Source organism: Mytilus edulis, chromosome 8 (assembly GCF_963676685.1).
Source record: "Mytilus edulis chromosome 8, xbMytEdul2.2, whole genome shotgun sequence".
NCBI lineage: Eukaryota > Metazoa > Mollusca > Bivalvia > Mytilida > Mytilidae > Mytilus > Mytilus edulis.
The window spans coordinates 4137870-4164216 of NC_092351.1; the positions used below are offsets into that span (position 1 = coordinate 4137870).

Genomic DNA, 26347 nt, shown 5'->3' on the forward strand with positions numbered 1-26347 from the left:
GCCGACCCCCCTAATTTTTTGACATTTTTTTCAAATTTTGAGCTCTAGTTTCAGATTTTTGAACATAGCGCCCTTCGATACCTAGCGCAAAAGAAGCGCCTGTTTCTCCTCTACAAGACCTATATAGTCATTCCCCGTGACACCCCTCATTATTTTTCTCTAGAAGCCCTGGAATAGGCCGACCCTCCTAATTTTTTGACATTTTTTTCAAATTTTGAGCTCTAGATTAAACAATGATATAAAAGGTGCTATATTTTACAGGGTAGGACTACTTTTACATACGTTCTAAATTGAAGAGGGTGCATAGGTGGCCCTACACCTACAAATAATCCGTTGATAGATGCATAGTTATTGTGGTACTGAATATTAGCCTAAAAAGTTATGCGACTTGTTAAATCAATAGATTGGATAAAAACCATTTCAAAATTGAGTTTAAATTGCTATATTTTAACTGATTTTCTGCCTTTTTAAATATTTTTTTATTTAACGGCCGTTGTTGTCTTATTCTGTTTTTTGGTTTCTCGATATATCGCCTTATTGTTCGCTGGCTTATTGTTCGCTAGCTATTGTTCGCTAGCTTCTGCCTGATCCATAAAGCTCAAATGACGATATTTTAGAGAACGATAGCAGAGATGACACAGATGTGTCAATATATGTAGAAAGATGTGGTATGAGTGCCAATGAGACAACTCTCCATCAACGTAAAAATCTATAAAAGTAAACCATTATAGGCCAAGGTACGGCCTTCAATACGGAGCCTTGGCTCACACCGAACAGCACGCTATAAAGGGCCCAAAAAAAAACTAATTTTAAACCATTTAAACGGGAAAAACCAACGGTCTATTCTATATAAAAACGAGAAGCATGGTTGAGCCGTTAGAGCAAATGGATAAATACATTCAGACAAACAAAATCTAGGGAGTTTTTTTATATATTTTATGTGAAAATGACAATAAAAATGATGGTCGTAGTGTGAACGTAGTAAGGTCGTGAGAAGAGCGTGATTAGGACGGCAAGGGCGTGCTAGAATCGTACTATGGTCGTGAAGAGCGTGGTAAAGTCGTAGTGGAAGCGTAGTTGGGTCGCGGTGAGAACGTGATGGTCGTAGTAAGGTCGTGATAACGTCGCTGTGAGATCGTAGCGCAATCTCTCCGAATAGAATCACGCTCTCGCTACGATTGTACAGCGACCTTTGCGATCTTACTACGATCTTACTACGATCTAAGTGCGCTCTCACTACGCTTCTACTACGACCTAATTTCGGCACGACCGCACCACGATTGTTTTGAACATGTTCAAAGTTGGCCACGCTCTTCACGATCTTGAAGACCTCACCACGACCGTGGTACGACCTTACTGCGACCTACACGATCGTACCACGATCATCCAAATTTACATTTTTTTCACAGATCGTAGTGCGATCGTGGCCTAGTGGGACTAGGGTATTAGAAAGTGGTGAAAATTCTAAAAAGGCTATCATTATCCCTATGGGCCAGGAAATACTACCGTGCCACCTTAATATAACATCGGTAATCACATTTACGGCGTTGTTTGCACTTTCATTGTCATTCATGTTGTCTGATACTAGTTCAAACAGATCAGTTTGTTTCTCCCGTAATGCTTGCGTGTAATCGCTAACTTTATCATTATCCCACTTTACATTTATACATGCATAATGGTTTGAAGAATGTTCCTCATTATACGTTAGATTAGTCTGAATTTCATAAAATAAAGGCTAATGGTCAGAAAATTCATTATGTTCCAGAACTTTAAAATTCTCAACCAATTTATAATCACATGGACAGGTTAACAGATAATCATTCACACTTCTTCCGTTTGAAGTCAAAATGTAAACTGTCCAGCCAGATCGTTTCGTAGTCTACCATGACATATAGTCAGAGACATATATACATGATATATATATGTCTCTGATATAGTTAAACCCGTGTTATGACACATTTGGACAAGCTTTCGACCAAACTTATTTACTGTTGTATCCTTTAAACATCTTGGCGGAGTAATGGGATTTTCATCATGCACTACACTAGTCACATATCTATCTAAATGGTCAAAACCTAGCCAATTATCTAGTAACCCGACTCTACTATTAAAATCACCACAAACAAGTATACTTCCTTTTCTCTATACTCAAAAACAATATGTTCAATTAATTAAAAAAAAGTCACAGTCATTTACATTATAATATGAAGACTTCTCATGGTATATGTACACAAAACATATGTAAATATCAGTATCAATATGAAAAAAATCCTTTTTTTTTTTTTTTTTTTAACTTTATCAATGAAATAGGGGAGACCGGGGTTGAATGAGACACTTTTTATGTTCTTGTCTATACATACAAATCAATTATACGCAGCTTTCTCGCTAGACCTAGCAAACTAGACAAACATCTCGTGTACATTTTTAAAAGGATTTGAATCCACTAAAGCTATTTCTGAAGTCGCATCTGACGATTTAATGGGGGTTGTCGCATGTCACTACCTACCCCGTGTGCCGTTGAGACAGAGGTTGGGGTAAGTTGTGACATACATACAGTACTGGTAGTCCTGTTTACATGTTCAGATGTACATGCTTTGTCGCAATTTCAGAAGGTGGAAGACCTACTAGATGGGTCATACCTTGTATTGCGCGTGAAATACGATATGTTAAGAGCTTTTCCGTCAGTCATGTATTATTTGTCCTTGACCTCATTTTTATGGTCAAGGAACTGTTTTGTCATATGAAATACCGCACTTATATTTAGTTACTAGTATGATCATTTCTATGTTTGGTATTTTGTATATTGGATTCTTGCAAGGTGTACATGTCATTCAGACAGTGTTAACCGACAACCTCATTTCATGGATCAGTTATCATGTCCGTATCACAGATACCCATAGAAATATATGCAATAGTCTACTGTATTCGGTGTATGAATGAAGCACTCACACCACGTCTTCCTTTATCTATATATGAATGAAATTCAATTATAATAAAAGCAGGCGAGACATTTCAGACATGGTAATGCCATATAGTGAATGTCTAAGCAGTGGCTATCTTTTACGATGCTCGAAAAAAAAAATACTATTAATATTAATAATACTTTGTAAAATAATCAACGAAGATAAAAAAAAAAAAAAAAAAAAAAAAAAGAACCGTTTGTGCTGTCATATAAAACTCCATTACATAATTGTAAAAGTATAAAAACTAGCAGATGCTGCTCAAATACAACCATACTTCTGTGTAATGTTGGACTGAAATGGTATTACTCTTTAAAAATTATTTTGTTTAAGACGAATGAATAAGCTTTGTTTTATAAGACATATAAATGCTGAATTTTAAGTATATATATACATGTATAATGCAGTTAAATGATATACTGATGCGTTGGTATGTGATTGAGTGTGGTTTGCATTGCCATTTGTGGATAAGGTTTTATATAGCAGATGCTGCTCAAATGAAAATATCATTTTGTGTTACATTGTATTTATGTTGCATTATTTCATAACTTTTCCTCACTGTCCAATTGTACGTCTTTTTGACTGAACAATCTAGTTTTCTCCTACCTTGAAACAAAAACAGTGGAAACAAAAGTTTTTTACGTCAGATGTTGTTTGTGTATATCCCTCATTTGGATTGAAAATAATTCTTATTGGAATTAATGGGCGAAAAGACTCACAATATACTTGTCTGAGGTTGTCACAACCTGCCCCGTTTGTGCTGTATCAACCTGCCCCTATGAAGTGTTGGTCACGTGGCGATCAGGCGTGGAGAAACTTATTGTACTTGGATTTTATATGATATCACACATTGGGCCCCGGGTTTTTATCTTCATTTATATATCTTGATTATTTACAAGGTATCATTAATATCAATAGCATAAAAAATATTTTGAAAATCGTAAAAAATACTTACGGCTTAGATTTTCAGTATTTACTTAATAAAATCTTCAAAAACGCTTCTATGGCATAACCATTTCTATCTCCATACAATTTGAAAAAGACTTTACGAAAACTTTCTAAATATGCCATAATTTCTTCTCTAAAGGAAGATTTACAGTCACTGTCTCATTCAACCCGTGTCACATTCAACCCCAGTCTCCCTACCATTTTCAATTTCCTTGACTATTTCAATACCTTTCATAATATATGGTTTACAGTAAAAACACATTCTTGACATAGTTATGCATACTAAACATAACTTTTTTTACAATATTTTTAAAAGGTGGTGCCTAAGTCAATATATCCAGAACAAACATACATTGTTAAAGGAAAAACAGGACCCATGATAAAAAGTATACTCTGTTAGCATATTCCCATATTGATCAATTAATTTTTGCCAAATTCAGTTCAGAGGTGGGGTGGGGTCAGTGAAAAACTATGTGAACTAAGTTTTTTTTTTATCCTACAATGAACAAAATGATGTTGTCTCTAACTTAGTCAAGCTTTTTTATAAAGATAATACTTCTTGAAAAATTGACTCACCTGAGGGAGAATATGTTAATTTCAATCAACTATTTTGCATCTTTACCTTTAATTTTGATATCATATATATATATATTCTGCGTTAGAAAGTCTTTTCAGTTTTTCAAATAAATTATTAATAGATAAATTGTTTAGAAAAATAAAAATATAAAGACTTTGAAAACTTCTTCGATAAACGCAGGTAAATCGGAAGTCTTCATTTGTAAACAAACTGCTCCATTCAGGTGTTCAAAAATGGCGTTGATAAACAGATTTTTGTGTTGGAAGCTGCGAACAGCATGTTTTCTGTACTATATACTTATAATTGTAAGTCAAGGGATGTTTTGTCATGTTCATGATCCTTATGGCACTATTAGGTAGAAGATATACAAGTAAAATAACACGAAAATCAATAATAATATAGCATTTCGTTTGAACTGAATACCGGAAATGAAAACAACAAATGCATAATTGTAAACATTTCTCGTTAAATTGAAATTCTAAAGACTTATTTTCAATGTCATTTAAAACTTTTTTATGACCCTTTTTTAAGTATAAAATTAGTAACATGTTAAAAGAGAGCTGAGGTTCCAAAACTCTTTATTTTAAATAGGAAACATGGACAATGGAGTCAGTTCGGCCTTGGTCATTTCGGGCAGGTACCACTAGTACTTAGGCCATTTGATAAAAGTATAGTCACAGTCATAGATAAAAAGAAGTTTTTTTGTTGTTGACTTTCAATTTTTTACCTATTATATTAACTTTAAAAAAGTTAACATGGTTAATTTGTCTTGTCTCGCTTAAGGGGGTTACGCTCACATACTGCCTTTGAAAGAAGCATACCTTTTTGTAAAGGTACCTTTTTTTCAGTTGAACTAATGCTAATAATAGAAATAGAGGTAATATCGAAATAAAAAGAGAACTTAATTACAGAAATCGCTTAAATTTTACAATAATTAAGTTTAAGTACAGCTTATTTGAAAATAATAATAAAAAATATAGGTCATTGATGAGTAAAAAAAGATATTTCAATTTTTATACCAAAAGGAGATAATTTGGAGTGTTTTCAATGATATCTACATTTTAAAATTCATCTGGGGCCAACACGAATTTATGTTTTTGAATTATTTTTGTACCATATGATAAAGTAACAACTACTTAAGGTAAAAAATAAAATTTGTAATGAAAAATAGATATATTTTTTTTCCTGAAATTTATATACCTTTGAGCCTCCTTAAAGTCGTAAGAAACCTCAAATTAAAAAAAAATAATGCATATGTTTTTTTATAACTCAATGGAAAGTTTTCATTGTAAAACTTATGTAAAATGTACATATACTTTTTTCTGAAGAAAATTCTTTAATATGTTCATATTTAGAAGAAGTTTACTTTATTTTAATTGCTTCCTTCCAGGAAGCAATTCGCCGACATATTTTTTTCCGTATGCAAAGTGACCTCAGTGTGACCCATCTCGTAAAAATCCGGTGATCGCAATATGCATGGATGTCCTTAAATAAACTTTTATCTGATTGTACATGTTAACCACTTTTTTGTTTATTGTTGACAAACAGGTGACAATCGTTAAACTTCGGCTTCAAAACACGAACTTTAATTACCTGCCATATTTTCACAACAACACTGGCCGATTGAAAAAAAAATTGACGATTATACGAAATTTAGGCCAAAAAAAATGATAAAATCGTGCAGAGAAGACTAAGTTTATGATGTTTGTATGCATTGGTTCAAGAATTAGAATAACATTATTTTTCACCGGTCACTCGTTTATTGTGACTTTAAAAAACATTAATAAGAGTGTGAAACAATAGGCTGAGTTCCAGGATACGGTTTTCAGACGAATCTGTCATGTGACTTCCATCATCACGTGACAGAAATGTATCCATAGAAATTCTAACACATGTTGAGCAAACGGGTGAAAAAGTTTTATTTTATTCTGCTTAAAATATTTGAGAAATTAAAATCTAAAAGGATCCCTCCCTGGGATCATCATGATCATACAGCAATCACGATTATGTTCTTACAGAACATTAATTATTTCTATACTACCTTAAAGAATGAAGATTATGAAAGTGCTGGAAACTTTTTATTGAGCAGGGATACAGGAGAGCCTTAGCTTATATTTGGTAAATGACGTCATAAAGGCGTGCGAAATTGACGATTTTTTCTGGTGAAAGACATGATTCTAGAAATGACCTATACACCTTATCGTCATTTAGTCCAATCCGGGAAAAACAGTAATTTTTACAACTTCCTGTTTTGGTCAGACTTCCGAAAAATAGAGCTCATCAGTAGTGAGCTGAGGGAGGAAAAACTTTAGAAAGGGATCATTTATATACAGTAGTAAACTTGATAGATTATGATCCACTTTTTCGAAATTAAAATTGAAGTAAAAAAAATAGTAATAACGATAGTTTAAACAGGTCTCATTAAAAAGTATCATGCATGGTGCATTGTTTAAACAGGGTCCCAGATAGCTTCAACTGGATGAAAAACTTGTGCAATTTTAGAACTTATCCAGAATGAAATAAATAGCGCTTAGGTGTTTTCAAATTGGAACCTAGCTGGTCAATTCAGCACTTTTAGAAAAAGTAAAATCGGCACCTGGATAAATCAGCATACAGTCAATGCGGCAACTATTTAAAGTCAATTCAGCCTTTTGTTTGTCAATTTGGCACCAAATATTATTTTTTTCCTTTTTCTTTCCTTTTTATATGAGGTACAAGGAGAATAGTTTTTCATTTTTGTGTAGAAAAGGTACAATTGCAGAGGTAAATCAAAGTCTACAAATTACTAAGCACTAAATTGTTTCCAGTCTAGAGGTAGTGAATAAAATCAATTGAAACAAAAATTGGCTGAATTTAGACGGCAAATAAAAAACATAAAATTAAAGATTAAAAAAGTTTTTGAGGTATCAATTTTCTACCTTTTGAAATCAATATTAGTACATTAATGAACGGACACTGTTGTATGAAACAACCAAATTGACTTTTACCATTTTTTCCACTTCATTTGGATCCAATCATGTGATTTACATTTGTATATATTCATGATATATGTTATGATGTTTTATATGAGTTGTTAATTTTTATCATTGATTTTTTTACAGGCTACCACAGCCTTTGCTCTTGCCATGAGGGTAGCAGACCTGTGGGCCATAGCTTCCCCAGATTTCCAGATCAGCAGAGGATTTAGCACTATGTGGAGAACACATTTCTGGCAAGGTAAATGTTTTGATTTAATTTGTTGAAGCTACTCGTGTAAAGGCAAAATAATGGTTCATTTAGGGACGACATCAAAAGTTCAATGAAGTATAAAAAACTTAATTCACATAGTTTTTTCACTGACCCCCCCCCTCTTAACTTAATTTGGGAAAAATTGATTGACCAATAGGGATATATGTAAAATCGATTTTAGATTAACAAAACTTGCAGCAATGTTGACCCCCCACCCTAAAACTAAGTTTTTATGCCCCACCTATGATAGTAGAGGGGCATTATGTTTTCTGGTCTGTGCGTCCGTTTGTCCGTCTGTTCGTTCGTCCGTCTGTTTGTCCGTCTGTTCGTTCGGCCGTCTGTCCCACTTCAGGTGAAAGTTTTTGGTCGAGGTAGTTTTTGATGAAGTTTAAGTCCAATCGACTTGAAACTTAGTATACATGTTCCCTATGATATGATCTTTTAAATTTTAATGCCAAATAAAAGGGTTTACCCCAATTTCACGGTCCACTGAACATAGAAAATGATAGTGCGAGTGGGGCATTCGTTTACTGGGGACACATTCTTGTTTATCCTACATCGATCTTTTGATGTCGTCCCTTAAATAAAATATGTTTTAAATTACATAAGCCTGGGTCAATAAAAAATGGTTGTTACCTTCTTAAAGACCAAACAGCCTATTCATTTCTACCAGTGATTTTCCTTAAAATTTTGTTTAAAGGTATTTCATGATTTGAGGAACAAAATATGATGAAAAAAATTGGGGGTCACCGACTTAGTTTTGTCACTATAGCAACCTCAGTTTCGTGTTTTTCCGAATATTAACATAATATTTGCTTGTTATCTAAACTCTAAAAAAATTTCCTATCAAACCTACTAGCATACATGTAACTCTTGTTTCACGTTAAACAGTAGATTTGTATCTATCAAAAACAGGTTCAAGAGTTTAAGACTCATATTGTTTTGTTCTTTAGAAATATGATTTATTTCATTCCCGCCAAAAATAAAACGTAAAAATAAAAACGTTTTCAGTATTAAAAAATATCTACCAGTGATTTCTTCATAAAAATTGCAATTAGGAAAGTGCCATGTGTGCTCTTTAAAATAAAGCCAAAAAAAGTGTATGTCACCGACCTTTAAAAAAGTTATAAGTAATTTTCATGTTTTTTTCTCATTCGTTTTGAAGAAAAGAATTGTCTTTCTTCAAAACATTGCATCTGACGTCATAGTACAAACTTTCCTTGCTGGCGCACTATTTGAAAAAAAATCGCAAATTAGACGTTTGAAACCCACATTTAAATTTCCAAGAATAACAACTATATTCACATTCTTTATTATTCGGTAATACAAGAGATTAAATGCATGTACTAGTATCAGATCTTATGAAGTTGTTGCCGCACAATATTAATCTTTAGAATTTAAACACCATCTGTCGGAAAGGAAAATTGTTTGAAATAACCTTACACTCGCTTTTGTTAGGAAAATCCGTTTTTGTCCTCTGCACATCATTAGCAAAATTATTGAAAATAAAAAGAAATGAAAGATGCATGGGACTGGCTAACTTACACAGTATTTGACTATATCAGACTAGATGTGTGTTTTTTTTCGCATCAATTTCTGAAGTTTGCCGTAACAAACTCATTGACAGACGGACATACAAAAGCATGGACGGACTTCTTTATACCATTAATTTGAACGCATAGAAATTATTTCATCTAGTTGGTGAATTCATTATTTCTGAATATTTAAGATATAAGGTAATCAAGATTATAGGTATAATATATGAAATAAAGTTTTTGATTCTAAAACGTTATACATCTATCAAACTACAATCCCTGTTATTCACTACCTCACTTGCTTTGAATAAACGAGACAGTAAACCTAAAATACAAAAAGATTTAATTCAAAAATTAATTAAGAAATAATTTTCCCTTGAACATTACAAAGTACGATTTCTCCAACAGGATTAAATATTATAAATCTAAATTGCTCATTTTGGAAATTAAAACAAGGACAAGGTTGTTGTCGGCATTGCAAATTGAATTTTTTTGTCAATCTTTCCGGTCATAGTTGTATTTAAATGAAAGGTGGGAGATTTTATGTTGGATATTATTCTTGGAGCAATTGTTTTTGTCATTCAAGTCATTTAAGTTAAATTTACAACAATTTAGTTTTAAACACCGAGAATTTTGATTTTATTAATATGTTTTGTCTTATAGCTAATTTCCTACTGCATGTGTGGTAAAACTTTGGTTGGCTTCCTTGCTCTGTTTGTATACATGTTTATTTAAGCTTTGTTATTAAGATTGACTTCTTCATATGTATTGGTACATAAATCTGTATATATGATATTTAAATTCAATTGGACGTTATCAAAATATAATTATACAAACATACAAACAAATCAAGCAAGCTAACCAAAGTGTTGATCTACATACAGTAGGAAATAAGCTGTAAGCTTCAGTGAGATCAGGCGAAATGTTTATCATTTCTCCTTAACATAATTTGAAATAATTTTTGTCATAATTTTATTTTAACTATAAGATTTTGTCAAAAAAGAAAAAATTAACATTGAAATTAGACATGTTCATGATGTTAGAAGGAGGATATCATAAGGAACATGTTTACTTAGTTTTAAATTGATAGGAGTTCAATTTTATTAAAAACTACCTTGACCAAAAACTTTAACGAACGAACGGACGCACAGACAAGAAAACATAATGCCCATCAATAGGGCATAGAAATAACTTTCACTTATCTAACCTGTACACAATCGGCACAAATGGAAGACAGAATCTATACAAGCAGTGACAAGTGAAAGAATAAAAAAAAGATGAAATGCAGATCGGCGCAAATATTAGACAGTATCTATGCATGTGAAAGAATAAAAAATGAAATGCAGATCAGCGCAAATATTAGACAGAATCTACGCATGTGAAAGAATAAAAAATGAAATGCAAATCGGCGCAAACGCAAAAAGCCGAGATCAGAATTTATATTTTATTATTTTATTAGAACAAAGGTTAAATATAGTGTAGTATGTTTTGTGTCCATTTGTGTTAAATTTCCACAAGATATCAGCTCGAATCTTAATTCCTCTTTTCTTGGGAGACGTATTTTAAAGCGAGAATGTCGGAATCCATGAAAAACGTGAAATAGTACGTTATAATTTGATATTTTTTTTATTGCTAGAAACAACGTCATAGAGCTTTTAAATGTCACTCACTAAGTTGCTTTAGTTGATGCGCATAAACAATAGGCTGTTTGGTCTTTAATTGAAAAGTTGAGCACTTTTTGGATCCATCAGACACCTATGTCATGTTTGTAAATACAAAATGTACTTCAAATTCTTTAATGTAGTGTATGAACTGGATATTTTTTGGACTGTTTGTCCGTCTGTCCTGCTTCAGGTTTAAGTTTTTTTTTATCAAACTTGAAGATTAGTACACATGTTTCCTACGAACCAGTGGCGGATCCAGAACTTTTCCTAAAGGGGGGTGGGGGTTTCCCGCTGACTGACCTAAGGAGGGCCCTCTCCAGTCATGCTTCAGTGATTCCCTATATGATCAACCAAATTTTTCCCACGAAAGGGAGAGCCGGGGCCCCCCAGGCCCACCCCCCTGGATCCGCCTATGTGAACTGTCTTTGACTTATTTTTATGCCAAATTAGAGTTTTCACGGTCTACTGAGCATAGAAAATGATAGTGCAAGTGGACCATCTGTGTACAATGGACACATTCTTGTTTATTCACATATTTCGTCAGTTTAAATTAGCATGATGATTTATATTTGTTCTTTGGCAAAACAGAGGTGATTTGGAAAAAGATATTAAGCACTCTAAAGATCTGTCAAATACCGACTTCTAGTTTTATGATACTTTGAATTACATTTCGGAGTATCTTTAATTAGCTTGTACTTTTTTGTATGAGTATTTTTAGTTATTTACATAATTGTGATTTTATTATTTAGTATAATTTGAATGTTTTCTTTTTTAGCCTTTCTAGCCAGTGATGTAGTGTTGACATTTTTCCATGTTGTGATTGTACTGTTTAGTTTGTTTATGATCTTCCAAGTTAGACACAGGGTACGATTATTTATGCAACAATAAACAATAACTTATAATGTATCTATTTTTGTATAATTTCATTTGTGTAAATTTTGTAATCAGGTAATTTCTAATCTCTTTTTATTCCAACTGTATTCATAAATTTTTTTCTCTTATGGTTGTTTGATACAAAAAATATACGATAATGAGCTTTAATTTGATTGGCTTATTGAGTATCACAAGATGATATCAAAGCATTTCCATTGGTTACTTGTTACATCAATGATGACTTTGAAAGGTTAAGATAATGAACATTCCGTCAATGGCAGTATACATCTATGTGATTTCTTCAATGATAAAGAAAATACTGACACATTTCAACTGATAATCTTCTTTTTGTCAAATTGTATTATATTCTGAAGTGTACAAAAAGTCTTAAAATGTCTTATGTTAAAGTTTGACACTGGATAAGAACATATATATACATTATACTGGCCAAATATATACTTATAGGTTTAACAACTTGTGAAATATCATCTCTTGGTATTTAATTCAAATAGTAATAATAAACCTGCTTCTTTATTATTATATTGAAATTAAATAACTGGAGTCGATATCAAGTGCAATCCAATTCTCACTCGTTATGAAACCTAACTTTAGAAAATAAATATGGCTGATGTAGGGTACATTGTACACACTTCAACAGAAATTTACATGTCAATTGTACATTTTGTGTAATTGTGAACAATAATCATGATGATTTTCCTTTTTTTCAGCATTTTGTGATGTACATGCTACAACACAAGATATACATTGGTACATTTATAACCTACATATTGGTGGAGCTGGCCTTTTCAGTGTTTGAGTACTCATTTTATGGAATGAACACATTTGTAAGTATATTTTTCAATATTCTAATTATTATTATACCCCAAACAGTTGATTTACTATAAAAGGTATTGGGTACATATGAATCACTCTGTCCACCTGTCCATGTACCGTGAAAGTACTCCTCCTCATAAGCGGTCTTGGATGAACTTAAAACAGCTATAAAGCAATACCTAAGGATATGCGTCAAGGAATATGATCATGTTCCCATAGAAGTATGTTAAAGGGGAGATAATAAAAACTAACCTCTATATATAATATGTCATCTATCTTTTTAAAAGTGCAACACATCCTAAACTGCTTTGACTGATATTGCTAAAAGTTTTAGTGGAATTTTTCATATTTACATTGGTTATAAGTTTGAAGCAAATTAAAGGAAGGGTACAACAGGGTGTCATTATGAGAACCCTGAAGTAATAATAATCATAGAATGATACTTCTCGAAACAAAAATTTTAAAACTACACTCTTTATAATTTAGTGGACACAATTTACATGTTACGGGAATGAGTCCGAAATTGCTAGTTTTAGAATTTCGCAAAACATCTGGTTACAATTTTGTCATCAAAATCGAAAGACACGTAAGCCTTGTCTGAAAAATTTATCGTTTTCAGTCATTAAAATCATTTCATTTTTGAATCATTCCCTTCCCTTAATCATGTTAATTGCTGTTGAATGATTTTAGGAAAAGGAATGGTAGGAAAATTCATGAAGTAAATGCAATGCAAGGACCAGTAAAACAAGTTCGTTCTGGCTTATTAACTCAGCAATGTTTTTTTTTAAAAAGGGCACAAAATTTTAAGTAATCTCAAAATGACTGAAATTATGTGAAAAAATTTCTAGATCCTTGTAGTACAAATATATTGATTTGGGGTGTATTTAATCCATGTCATTAGCAAAACATACCATTGTACTGTAATAAAATAGAATCTAAAGACAAATGAATAAAGACATTATTATTTTGAGCACTATCTTTCTACTTTCAGCGATTATCCTTTGTTGTATTCACCTGGTTGTTCTGGATGATGAGGAATGTAATCAATGTAAGTTGATAATATGATCTGATGATGATATTACTAAATTTGTAACAATACCGCTAAAGCATCTGGATGGATTCTCCTCTTGTTGATCAATAATATGATGATATTACTTAATTAGTAACAATACTGCTAAAGGATCTGGATGGGCTCTCCTCTTGTTAATGAATGTTTGCCAGATATTTGTAATCTTGTTTTATCCATGTATTTGTGCCCACTTCAAATTTCATAATTTTATAACATATAGTTTAGAATGCTACTTTGAAAATCTTTTTAAATCCTTTTTATTTTTATGCCCCATTTATGTGCATAGTTTTCTGGTCTGTGCCTTTGTTTGTTTGTCAGTCTGTTCGTTCGTCTGTCCCGCTTCAGGTTAACTTAGTACGAATGTTCCCTATAATATGATCTCTCTAATTTACACAGACCCTTCATTATGCCCACCCTGTAGCAGAGGGGGCATTAAGTTTACCCTTGTCTGTATGTGCTTACATTAAGATTGCATATTTTGGCGTTAATATTGATTTACTTATAGGGTCTTTGCATCGGAACTAAACACATTTATTCAATCAAAGAGCTGAAAGCTCTGAGGAAAAATGACGCCACTGTCTCTAATATTGGGATAGTTTTTATGCAAGTCTTGATTTTCACATACCGTAATTAGTTTAACAATGCAACATGTATCGTAAGCATATAATTGATATTCATATATGTGTGTGTGTGAAGTGAAGGTGCTTTTTTTAAGACAAATGAATAGGTCAAGACTACCTGAATTGTACAAATAAATACTGTAGAAAGGCTTCTATATTTCTCACTGGTACATAGGCTGAATCCGGGTCCGTTCGCGCCCATTCACGTTTGCGCCAACTCATGTTCGCCCCCTTTCACTTTCACACCCTACATGTTCGCAACTAATCTTAATTGGTTTTGTGTTTAATAACTCTGTAAGCAAGTGTTTTCTTATAAGTATAATTGTTGTCATTGTCTCAAAATAAAGTGAGACAGCATTTTTTTTTGTGTTGAATAAATCTTAATCATGTTTTGGATAGCGTATTGTTAAAGATAATAATAATCCTTTCTAAATAAAGTGGTATTTTGTCAACGTTTTATTTAGCGTGGAATAACTCTTAATCAGGCCACAATTAAAAATATTTCAGTTTGCCCAAACCCGACCCATGTTGACTGGGTGTGGGTAGGTAGGTAGGCAAATTCTTTTTTTTTCTTTTTTTTTCATCCGAATTTGCATGAAAATATTAAAAGATCTTAAACAGTATATCTTTTTTTTCTCTGTCAAACCTTTGTAGAGCCGTGACAACCAAAAGCCATGAATTTAAAACCTCTATAAATAAATTAGTCTACTATATGATTTGTATCCTGATATGTTTATAACCCTGACAATTGCTAACTGTGTGAAAGGGCTGTTGGATTTGTGAAGTGATTTTCAACAGTTCCATCAACACGATGTTTGTGTAAAAAAAATATCAGCTGATTATGTAATGATTAAATTTGTTTGCAGTTTTTAAATCCTATTTCTATTAAAATAGATTAAATGTCCTAAAATATTTATATGAATTATTATCTACCATCCTTAGTTTGTGTCTTTTTATGTTTTGAAAACAAATTTATATTTTACATTATCACACAGGTAAACTAATTTGGCTATAAATAGCATTAAGGTACAGTATTCGACAATCGATTGATACAATAACAATTGACTTTAAAACATCGATGGATACGATTGATCACGATTGATAACCAGTTTTCAATTCTATCAACTAACTAAAAAGTACAAACCTTAGATCGTTACGATAGATACGATTGATTATATAATATCAACCCAATCAACTTAATACAATATACAAACACTTGATCGTAACGAACGATACAATTGATCACGATTGATTACCAAAAATCAACTCAATCAACTCAATACTAAATACGAACACTCGATCGTAACGATCGATACGATTGATCACGATTGATTTCCAAAAATCAACTCAATCAACTCAATACGAAATACAAACATTCAATCGTAACAATAAATACGATTGATTATCATATATCAACTCAATCAACTCAATACGAAATACAACGACTCGATCGTAACGATCGATACGATTGATCACGATTGATTACCAAAAATCAACTCAATCAACTCTACGAAATACAACGACTCGATCGTAACGATCGATACGATTGATCACGATTGATTACCAAAAATCAACTCAATCAACTCAATACGAAATACAATGACTCGATCATAACGATCGATACGATTGATCACGATTGATTACCAAAAATCAACTCAATCAACTCAATACGAAATACAAACACTCAATCGTAACGATCGATACGATTGATCACGATTGATTACCAAAAATCAACTCAATCAACTCAATACGAAATACAACTACTCGATCGTAACGATCGATACGATTGATCACGATTGATTACCAAAAATCAACTCAATCAACTCAATACGAAATACAACTACTCGATCGTAACGACCGATACGATTGATCACGATTGATTACCAAAAATCAACTCAATCAACTCAATTCGAAATACAACGACTCGATCGTAACGATCGATACGATTGATCACGATTTATTACCAAAAGTCAACTCAATCAACTCAATACGAAATTGCAAACACTTGATCGTAACGATTGATACGATTGATCACGATTGATAACCAGTTTTCAATTCTATCAACTAACTAAAAAGTACAAACCATGAATCGTTACGATAGATACGATTGATTATATAATATCAACCCAATCAACTTAATACGATATACAAACACTTGATCGTAACGATCGATAAAATTGATCACGATTGATTACCAAAAATCAACTCAATCAACTCAATACTGAATTCGATCACTCGATCGTAACGATCGATACGATTGATCACGATTGATTTCCAAATATCAACTCAATCAACTCAATACCAAATACAAACACTCAATCGTAACAATAAATACGATTGATTATCATATATCAACTCAATCAACTCAATACGAAATACAACGACTCGATCGATACGATTGATCACGATTGATTTCCAAAAATCAACTCAATCAACTCAATACGAAATACAAACACTCAATCGTAACAATAAATGCGATTGATTATCATGTATCAACTCAATCAACTCAATACGAAATACAACGACTCAATCGTAACGATCGATACGATTGATTACCAAAAATCAACTCAATCAACTCAATACGAAATTGCAAACACTTGATCGTAACGATTGATACGATTGATCACGATTGATAACCAGTTTTCAATTCTATCAACTAACTTTAATAAAAGTGAAGTACACGAAATACTATACAGAAACAGATATTGATTACTTATATGCATTATCAGTATTGGAAATACACATTTAGGCACGTTTAATTAATTTAGTAATATACTAGTCAACAAAAGAAACGATACAATACAATGTGTCTTCAATATACACGGCTTTAATCTTAGAAATGGCCCAAATGGTCCAATGTTCAATTTTTGAATTAAAAGCAATGATTTTAGACATAAACACACAAAAAATTGTTTTTGCAATATTTCAGATTTTAAAAACGTATTTTTTTAACTAAAATTAAAAACAAATACTTACTTTAACGCAAAATGTTATACATTAGCATAGCTTGGTTAAAATGTTGCATATCTTTGAAAAAAGTAATATTTGATTAGTATTTTTAAAATGGGGTCTCTATTCTAGACATTTTTTTCAACAAACATAATTTGATACCTATGACCTTTTAAAGAGGATCTGGTAATTTTCCGAAAAATTAAGATTATTTTAATTATATGCAAACACTTTGAAAATTAATTCTGCTTTTAATGGTATTCCTCACTTTGTCTTATATATTACATTTTGTGATATATTACAGTTGAAAGGTGTGTATGGCTACTTACATGACTTATGCTGACTAGAATATAAATGTAATTCACTTTTTATAAAAGGTATACACAGTTACAAGCTCAGTTTACGATCGTGATCCTTGAAATACAAAAGATAGAGTTGATTGAGTTGATCAACTCTTAATCGATCGTAACGATTGAACACGATCGATACGATCGTGACCCTTGAAATAAAAAATAAGATAGAGTTGATTGAGTTGATCAACTCTTAATCGATCGTAAAGATTGAACACGATCGATACGATTGTGACCCTTGAAATATAAATGATAGAGTTGACTGAGTTGATCAACTCTTAATCGATCGTAACGATTGAACACGATCGATACGATCGTGACCCTTGAAATACAAAAGATAGAGTTGATTGAGTTGATCAACTCTTAATCGATTGTAACGATTGAATACGATCAATATGATTGTGACCCTTGAAATAAAAAAGATAGAGTTGATTGAGTTGATTAACTCTTAATCGATCGTAACGATTGAATACGATCGATACGATTGTGACCCTTGAAATAAAAAAAGATAGAGTTGATTGAGTTGATCAACTCTTAATCGATCGTAACGATTGAACACGATTGATACGATCGTGACCCTTGAAATACAAAAGATATAGTTGATTGAGTTGATCAACTCTTAATCGATCGTAACGATTGAACACGATCGATACGATCGTGACCCTTGAAATACAAAAGATAGAGTTGATTGAGTTGATCAACTCTTAATCGATCGTAACGATTGAATACGATCAATATGATTGTGACCCTTGAAATAAAAAAGATAGAGTTGATTGAGTTGATTAACTCTTAATCGATCGTAACGATTGAATACGATCGATACGATTGTGACCCTTGAAATAAAAAAAGATAGAGTTGATTGAGTTGATCAACTCTTAATCGATCGTAACGATTGAACACGATTGATACGATCGTGACCCTTGAAATACAAAAGATATAGTTGATTGAGTTGATCAACTCTTAATCGATCGTAACGATTGAACACGATCGATACGATCGTGACCCTTGAAATACAAAAGATAGAGTTGATTGAGTTGATCAACTTTTAATCGATCGTAACGATTGAACACGATCGATAGGATCGTGACACTTGAAATACAAAAGATAGAGTTGATTGAGTTGATCAACTCTTAATCGATCGTAACGATTAAACACGATCGATCTGATCGTGACCCTTGAAATACAAAAGATAAAGTTGATTGAGTAGATCAACTCTTAATCGATCCTAACGATTGAATACAATTAACTTTAAAAAAAAAAGGGTTGATTGAATAGATTCACTGAATTGACTACAAATGATAGTAATACACTGACAACAATTGATTGATCCTACAACAGTAGTCAATTGATTTGAATTGACTATACAATAGATAGTAATTTTTGTAAACTGTCTATTCAATCGATTGTCGAATACTGTACCTGTGTCATAAATAGACCAAAGCATGTTCTGTAGAATCTCCAAACTAAAAACGTATTTGTTATAATTTTATTTTCTTTAAATAATCAAGTTTAAATTTTTGAAAATAATCATTATTGATAAAATATAATTGCATAAAGTTAACGTTTTCTGAAGACTTTATTTTTAGGTCATAGTTCTACAGGCTTCCTCACAAGTTGTATAAAAATCCAATATGGCGTCCATAACATGTTTTTACTTTTGCACATGTGAAAAAATATTTCTGACAAAAGTCAGATTTCTCTTGTCAAAAGGGATTTATATTTATATTGCAATAAATTATTCAGAAGGATCTACATTCAGTTAAGATTATATTTCTGATTCTGTGAGCAATTATAGTTTTATCAAATTCTCCCAAACAGCAACGTGCTGACTGTCTATAAATGAGACTTGTAAATTTGAACTATTTGAATAAAAGGGCATCTAATTTACATGATAAAGGAAGATTATAATTAAAGACAACAATTTATCAAGAAATAATTCCTTTTTATTCAGTAAAAACAAAATCTTTTTGCATGATTGTAAATTCGCAACTTCCGGATCCATTTCCTGTCAGAATAACTTTGAAAATATTCGATTGCACATGGTTTTGAACAAATCTACCTGAATATTCTTATCAGATATTCGATAACACGATGAAATTAACATTGAGCATATAGGTAAGGGTTTGGTAGTACAAACAACTACAGCGTAAAAAAAACTGTGCCACTTCACATGTTTTACTTCTTTACGTTCGTTAAATCAGAAGATAAAAACAGAGAACATCGAATATCGATTAACTGCGTCTCTTATACGCTTTCTTTTAATCTTATTCACAGTTACTTTCAAACGCAAAGATAACAAATATTAAGTTTCGTACGATGACGGAGCGGACCCAAAATAAATCCGAAAAAAAAAATTCTTCCAAAAAACGTCAAAAAAAGAATTTGAGTCGGCGGGTTTATTTTGGGTCGGTCGCGTTTGGGCAAACATACAATCTTTTTATTTTGGCCTCATGTTTTGGTTAGTGTATTGCTATACTTTGTTTCATTGACCTCTTTCATAATGAAGTGAGATTCTGACTATTTTTTTTTCTGTGTGTTGAATAAATTTTATCATGTTTTGGTTATAGTAGTGGATTGCTATATTTTGGTTCCTATATTTTATTGTTTCGTTGTTTCAGATCAAAGGGCTTAAAAACAATTATCTTTTGTGTTTTTCCTTTAAAATCTTCAATGTTTTACTCATACCAAGCTATAAATACATTCAGTATTTACACCAAAGCAATTTAAAACAACAATCATGATTTTCCAATTATTCAACTTGAATTTGAATTAAAATTGGGCGCGAATGAGTAGAGTGCGAACGGACCTTGGGTGTGAACGTGCGAGGTGCGAAAGTGTATTGGGCGCAAACAGACCTGATACCACATAGTCTGAACCCCCTTCTCCCACAAAATATGAAGTAAATTAAAAACAAATTGTTCAGAGAACAATTGAAGTCTTTCCACTAGAAAAGATCTATTTTTATATTGAAATATGAAAAATCAGTTTAAAATGTTAGTTCCTATGGCTTTATGACGTCCTATTAACCTATGACCTTGACCTCAATTTCAAGGTCACAAACCATGGACCTTGAATCAAAATATCCTAGGTCTTTAATATGTTTGGTTTATGAGTACTACCACTTGACGCGTAATTTTAAATGTAAGATGGACAAAAACTCCCTTTTATTGTATGCGCAGCCTTTCAACCAAAATATACAAGTAAGGACATGTCGCAACTAATAATTTATGAAAAATTATTTGTCAAAATGTCATACAGTATTTGAAAAGAAGTGAAAATAAGCCAAAATCAAAATTTATAATATGACCTTGACCTTTGACATTGACCTCATTTTCATTTTTAGTACCAATGACCTCATGAAGACCCTAGGTCTCTATCAGTTATGGTTTACCAGTTGAAAATGCATATCGCTTGAATCAAATGCAAAAGGGGGAATAACTCTCATATGGAGTCCCCATAGAGCTATGGTTCAAACAAATATTCTTATCCTAAATATGTAACGAGCAATTTGGTAAAATAAAATCTTTTACGGTTACGAAGGAGAGGTGGCCACAAGAAAAACAGTGTTTGGGGAGATAACTCTTACAACGTAATGTATTTTGTTATAACTACATTTGATATATGTTTCATTATAATACTTTATTCTGATTGGCTAACTGCACATCACATGTTATTCCTCAAGCAATTGCATCACTCAATAAAACTTTTCATTCATGATAACACGTGGTCCCACAATAAAGTGCACAGATGAATTGAATAAAAAAGTTAAAAAATTCGTGTTTTCATGATCCTAGCTAAAAAAAGTAATTATAAGTATTGAATGTTTCTTTTTGTAACCTCATAGGGTTGCAAAAGTGTTGACCGTGTGCACATTTTTAGAATGAAGCGCTTACGCTTACGCGCTTCATACAAAAAGTACTTCGGTCAACGCTTTTACACCTCAATGAATTTACAAAAAAAAAGCATTCAACACTTAAATGCAGTTGTAAATTTTTAAAGCAAAAAGAGTTAATACTAACTTTCACTTTTTTGGATGTTCATGTACATTTTGTATGTATTTATTTTTCTCAACTACATGATTTTTTTGGTGTATTTTTAATGATATATATGAGTAGTCCAAATAATAATTACATCTGGCAAGGCTTTTTAAATTTTATTCTGGGACACCTTCCTATGACCACAAGGCTATGTTAATTTTTTTCTGGGACGCCTTCTTAGGAAGCCTTCCTACGAACGTCTTAGGAAGGCGTCCCAGAAAAAAATAAAATAGCCTTGTCAGACGTCATTATTATTTGGACTAATACATGAGATATTGGATATTTTTATGCATTATTTAACCAGTTGAGTCTTTTACAGGATTGTTTGTTTAATGCTGTTTAAACATTACTGAAAAAAAACACCTTAAATTTGCTAATTATTTGGCATGAAAGTTTGATTTATTGAAAGGGACTCATAGTTTTCCATTTAATTTTAATAATTGTCTAATGGTTAAAACAATAGCTTCGTTGTTTACTTTTATACACAACAACATATTCACTTTGGTTTCGTTGTTTACCTAATATTCACTATGTACTTGGTAACAGTTATTAATTAATTGAATAGAAAATATTATAATAAATATTATTGGAAGCCGAATTGACGTCAAATAGGTGCCGATTTGACTAGATGCGAATTTAACCAGGTGCCGACTTGACTTGTACGTTTCAATTCCTCTGCGATCGTTTGCGGTATTTTCTTGAGAAAACCTATTTTCCATCATCAAAGAGAAGAAGAAACTGATTGAAATGATTCCCGAACGCTTCGTGATTGTTAAAATAAGTTTAATTCACTCAAAAAACTATTTTAAAACTTGCGATGTTTAAACAGGAAGTTTCAAAAGCACGTGTAAAAGAAGAAATTAACCGGTGAGAGTGGAAATCCGTACATAACATATATCACTATAGTACGACTTTTAAAGCAAAACAGTTTCATCCTTTTGTAAAACAGTCTTTAATATACCTATCACATTAATGTTTGAAGGGTCTTAAGCTTATTCAAACCATAGAAGTCGGTATGAAACACCAAAACGGAATGATAATAACCGATTACGTTTTGTAGTTTACAAAATTCTAGACTGGTTCCTGTCAAACTACAACACTTTGTTCGACTGTAGTGGAATACAAACAGGAACCAGTTAGTTTGTAAACTGGTTCCTGGCTGATTACTACACAATGCTCATGCATATTAATGATAACACAAGCACATTCCAGTTTGTATTGAAATTAGTAAATACGAAACCAAGCGCGGTAGGCAGAGAAATCAGGTCGGCAGTTATGGAACAATGACTGCGTCATTTTCCAAAAACCAGTTGTTGGCATGACACAGGTTATGTTCTTCTCATATATGTTATGATGGTATGATACTAAACCCCTAACGGGAAGGATTGTGCCTGATGTTCATATGATGAAATCATAATCTTTCAGTCAGTTTAATTGAAGTCTGGAGCTGGCATGTCAGTTAACTGCTAGTAGTCTGTTGTTATTTATGTATTATTGTCATTTTGTTTATTTTCTTTGGTTACATCTAATGATCTTCTGACATCAGACTCAGACATCTCTTGGACTGAATTTTAATGTGCGTATTGTTATGCGTTTACTTTTCTACATTGACTAGAGGTATAGGGGGAGGGTTGAGATCTCACAAACATGTTTAACCCGCCACATTTTTGTGCCTGTCCCAAGTCAGGAGCCTCTGGCCTTTGTTAGTCTTGTATTTTTTTAATTTTAGTTTCTTGTGTACAATTTGGAAATTAGTATGGCGTTCATTATCACTGAACTAGTATATATTTGTTTAGGGGCCAGCTGAAGGACGCCTCCGGGTGCAGGAATTTCTCGCTACTGACCTTCTGCTGTTGTTTTTTTTTCTTTTTTCTATGGTCGGGTTGCTGTCTCTTTGGCACATTCCCCATTTCCATTCTCAATTTAATTACATATGTCTGTACGTCCCTTGATTGGTTTCTGTTCTTTAACTTAAGTTTTGCCTCAATTTTTCAATTGCACAGTATTGCACAATAGCAAAAAATCTTCAATTGCACAGTAATGTGCAATAGCAAGAAATCTTCAATTGCACAGTAGTGATTAATAGCAAGAAATATCTAATTGCACAATATTGCGCAATAGCAAGAAATTTTTAATTGCACAATATTGCGCAAGAGCAAGAAATTTTCAATTGCACAGTATTGCGCAATAGCAAGAAATATCTAATTGCACAATATTGTGCAATAGCAAGGAATTTTCAATTGCACAGTTTTGCGCAATAGCAAGAAATATTCAATTGCACAGTATTGTCCCGTTTATATTAAGGTCCAAAGGGTCAAAAATTAAACTTTGTTTGATTTCAACAAAAATTGAAAATATGGGGTTCTTCAATATGCTGAATCTAACCATGTATTTAGATTTTTGATATTTGGGCCGGGCTATCAAATTGGTCCACATTGAGGTCTAAAGGGTCTAAAATTGAACATTATTTGAATTCTTGGGTTCTATGATATGCTGAATCTAACCATATATTTAGATTTTGGATTTTGGACCATAATAGGCAAATGTCCAATTTAAAATTTTTAAGTTGTTAAGTTTAAGTTCATAGCTCACATTCTTTCTGTGTCAGAAACCTATGTTGTGTCAACTATTTAATCACAATCCAAATTCAGAGCTGTTTCAAGCTTAAATGTTGTGTCCATACTTGCCTTAACTGTTCAGGGTTCGACCTCTGCGGTCGTATAAAGCTGTGCCCTGCGGAGCATCTGGTTATATTATGTTCATCCTTAAAATGTAAATATATACAATGTACAAATATGTATTTATCAATTACAGCTTATATTTGTTGTTGTGATGATTGCCAGAAAACAGGAAATGGCTGAACAGATGGACATGGAATTACGTTACGCTGGACAGAAGAAAAGAGGAAATTATTATGCTTAAACTTTTTAATGAATTTACACAATTACAATTATTATACATGGAAATTCTATTGTTTAAACAAAAGCTGGTAGATTGTCTTTCGATACTTATAAAATTACATTTAAAACATGTCTATTGACATGTCCTGCCTCAAGTTATCAAAGTTTGGGTGTAAATAAAACAATATAGGAAATTTTATTTTTATGAGCATTTTAATAATTATTTTACAATGATTTTATATACATTTTAAGTTTTGCTACTAGAGGTTGTTTAATAGATTTTCTCTTTTGGTTGTAAAGTTCTGGGTGTAAGTATATTGAATTACAAAACGCTAAAATATTTTTGTTGTGTAAGTTTTGAGAAGAATTCTTTACATTCCACATATCAGTAAGCACATATCCATGGATACACATTTTGAGGATTTTGTCGGATTTTGTCAATCCATTTCAAACATTAGGACTTTTCCTAATTTTCTGATTTTATACATATCAGTCTGTTTTGATCAGTGATGTAAATAATATACATATAGTATTGTACATATCAATATAATTATAGTGCCATTTCATTGTCATTGCACAGGGAAAATTATAAATATCATTTTCTGAACAAGACCTACACTCATTTGTATACTGTATGTACATTCAATTGAGATATGATTAAAATGGATAATAACATATTGTTCAAACACATCATTGATAAAATTATTATGAAATGAAGCTTTAACTTGATTTGTCTGCAGACACATTTTAATTTTTTGTCAGCAAGTGAAATTTTGCTGCTCTATTGTTCTTCTATTTTGGGATGATTGAAAAAGTTCAAAGCATGAATGAAACAGTAATCAAAAACAAATCAAGCAAAATACAAAATTTCTTTTTTTAAGGTTTTGTAAAGAATAAAAGGATAAATATAATATTGAGAACATTTCTATTTAGTTTCTCATTATTAAGATCCAGAGAAAGCAGTTTGTAAAATAATTTTGTAGACAAATCTAATTATTCCCTCGAGCTCTTACCATGCTAAAAATGACTATTGTAAATAAGAAATTTAGGTGTATATTTATTTGATGGAATCAACATTTCATACATGAGTATGCAGATATTTTCAAATATATTCTTCTTTTCTATCGGGCCTGCATTAAATGGACCAGGGATGTTTTTGTTAATTTTATTTACTATCAAATGTAAATAAGATTAATTGAACAAAGTTTATTTGGATTTAAAATATTGATGCCAAGTTTATCCTGAGCAGTTATTTTAAATTTTGAACAAAAATAATTTTGTGGATGAGACTCTCTTAATGTGGCCTGAATGTCTAGCCAACAAGGTCTTATCATAATATTTATACTTTCAAAACCATCACATTCAAAAATGCAAATCATTTTACTGAATTTGAAGTCTTTTTTACTGCATTAGCTAAATTATAACTTCTCCAAAGACCAATAACTATAGACAATAAAATGACCACAAGGATCATTTTCACTATACACACACATTTCATATCTGTTAGGGTTATGGCATACATTATCACTTTTATATTCAGATTGTGAGGAATTTTACCACATTATTAATATAGAAATGGTTTATGTGTATGTAAAGTAAATTAGAAATAAATAATAACCAAGAAATAAGACTCTTGGAAAGGATAAGAAATGTTTCTATTATAATTAATAATGAGAATCTCTTGTTGTTTTCATTCATGTTCACTAAAGAACCATTTTATCTAGTTTCATTTACATTCCTAGCATGTATATAAGCCATATAATTTTGTCATAATTTTAATAAATAAATTGATATACAATTGAA

At 31.9% G+C, this 26347-nt stretch overlaps 1 protein-coding gene across 1 annotated transcript; it reads left to right on the top strand.

Annotated features, from left to right (window-relative positions):
• Positions 1-4656: 4656 nt before the first annotated feature.
• On the top strand, positions 4657-26347 carry LOC139484640 (uncharacterized). Its single transcript, XM_071268468.1, has 6 exons — positions 4657-4790; positions 7587-7701; positions 11688-11776; positions 12514-12630; positions 13611-13667; positions 24459-26347. Exons 1-6 carry the CDS (start codon positions 4719-4721, stop codon positions 24564-24566), a joined length of 558 nt encoding a protein of 185 aa, XP_071124569.1. The 5' UTR covers positions 4657-4718; the 3' UTR covers positions 24567-26347.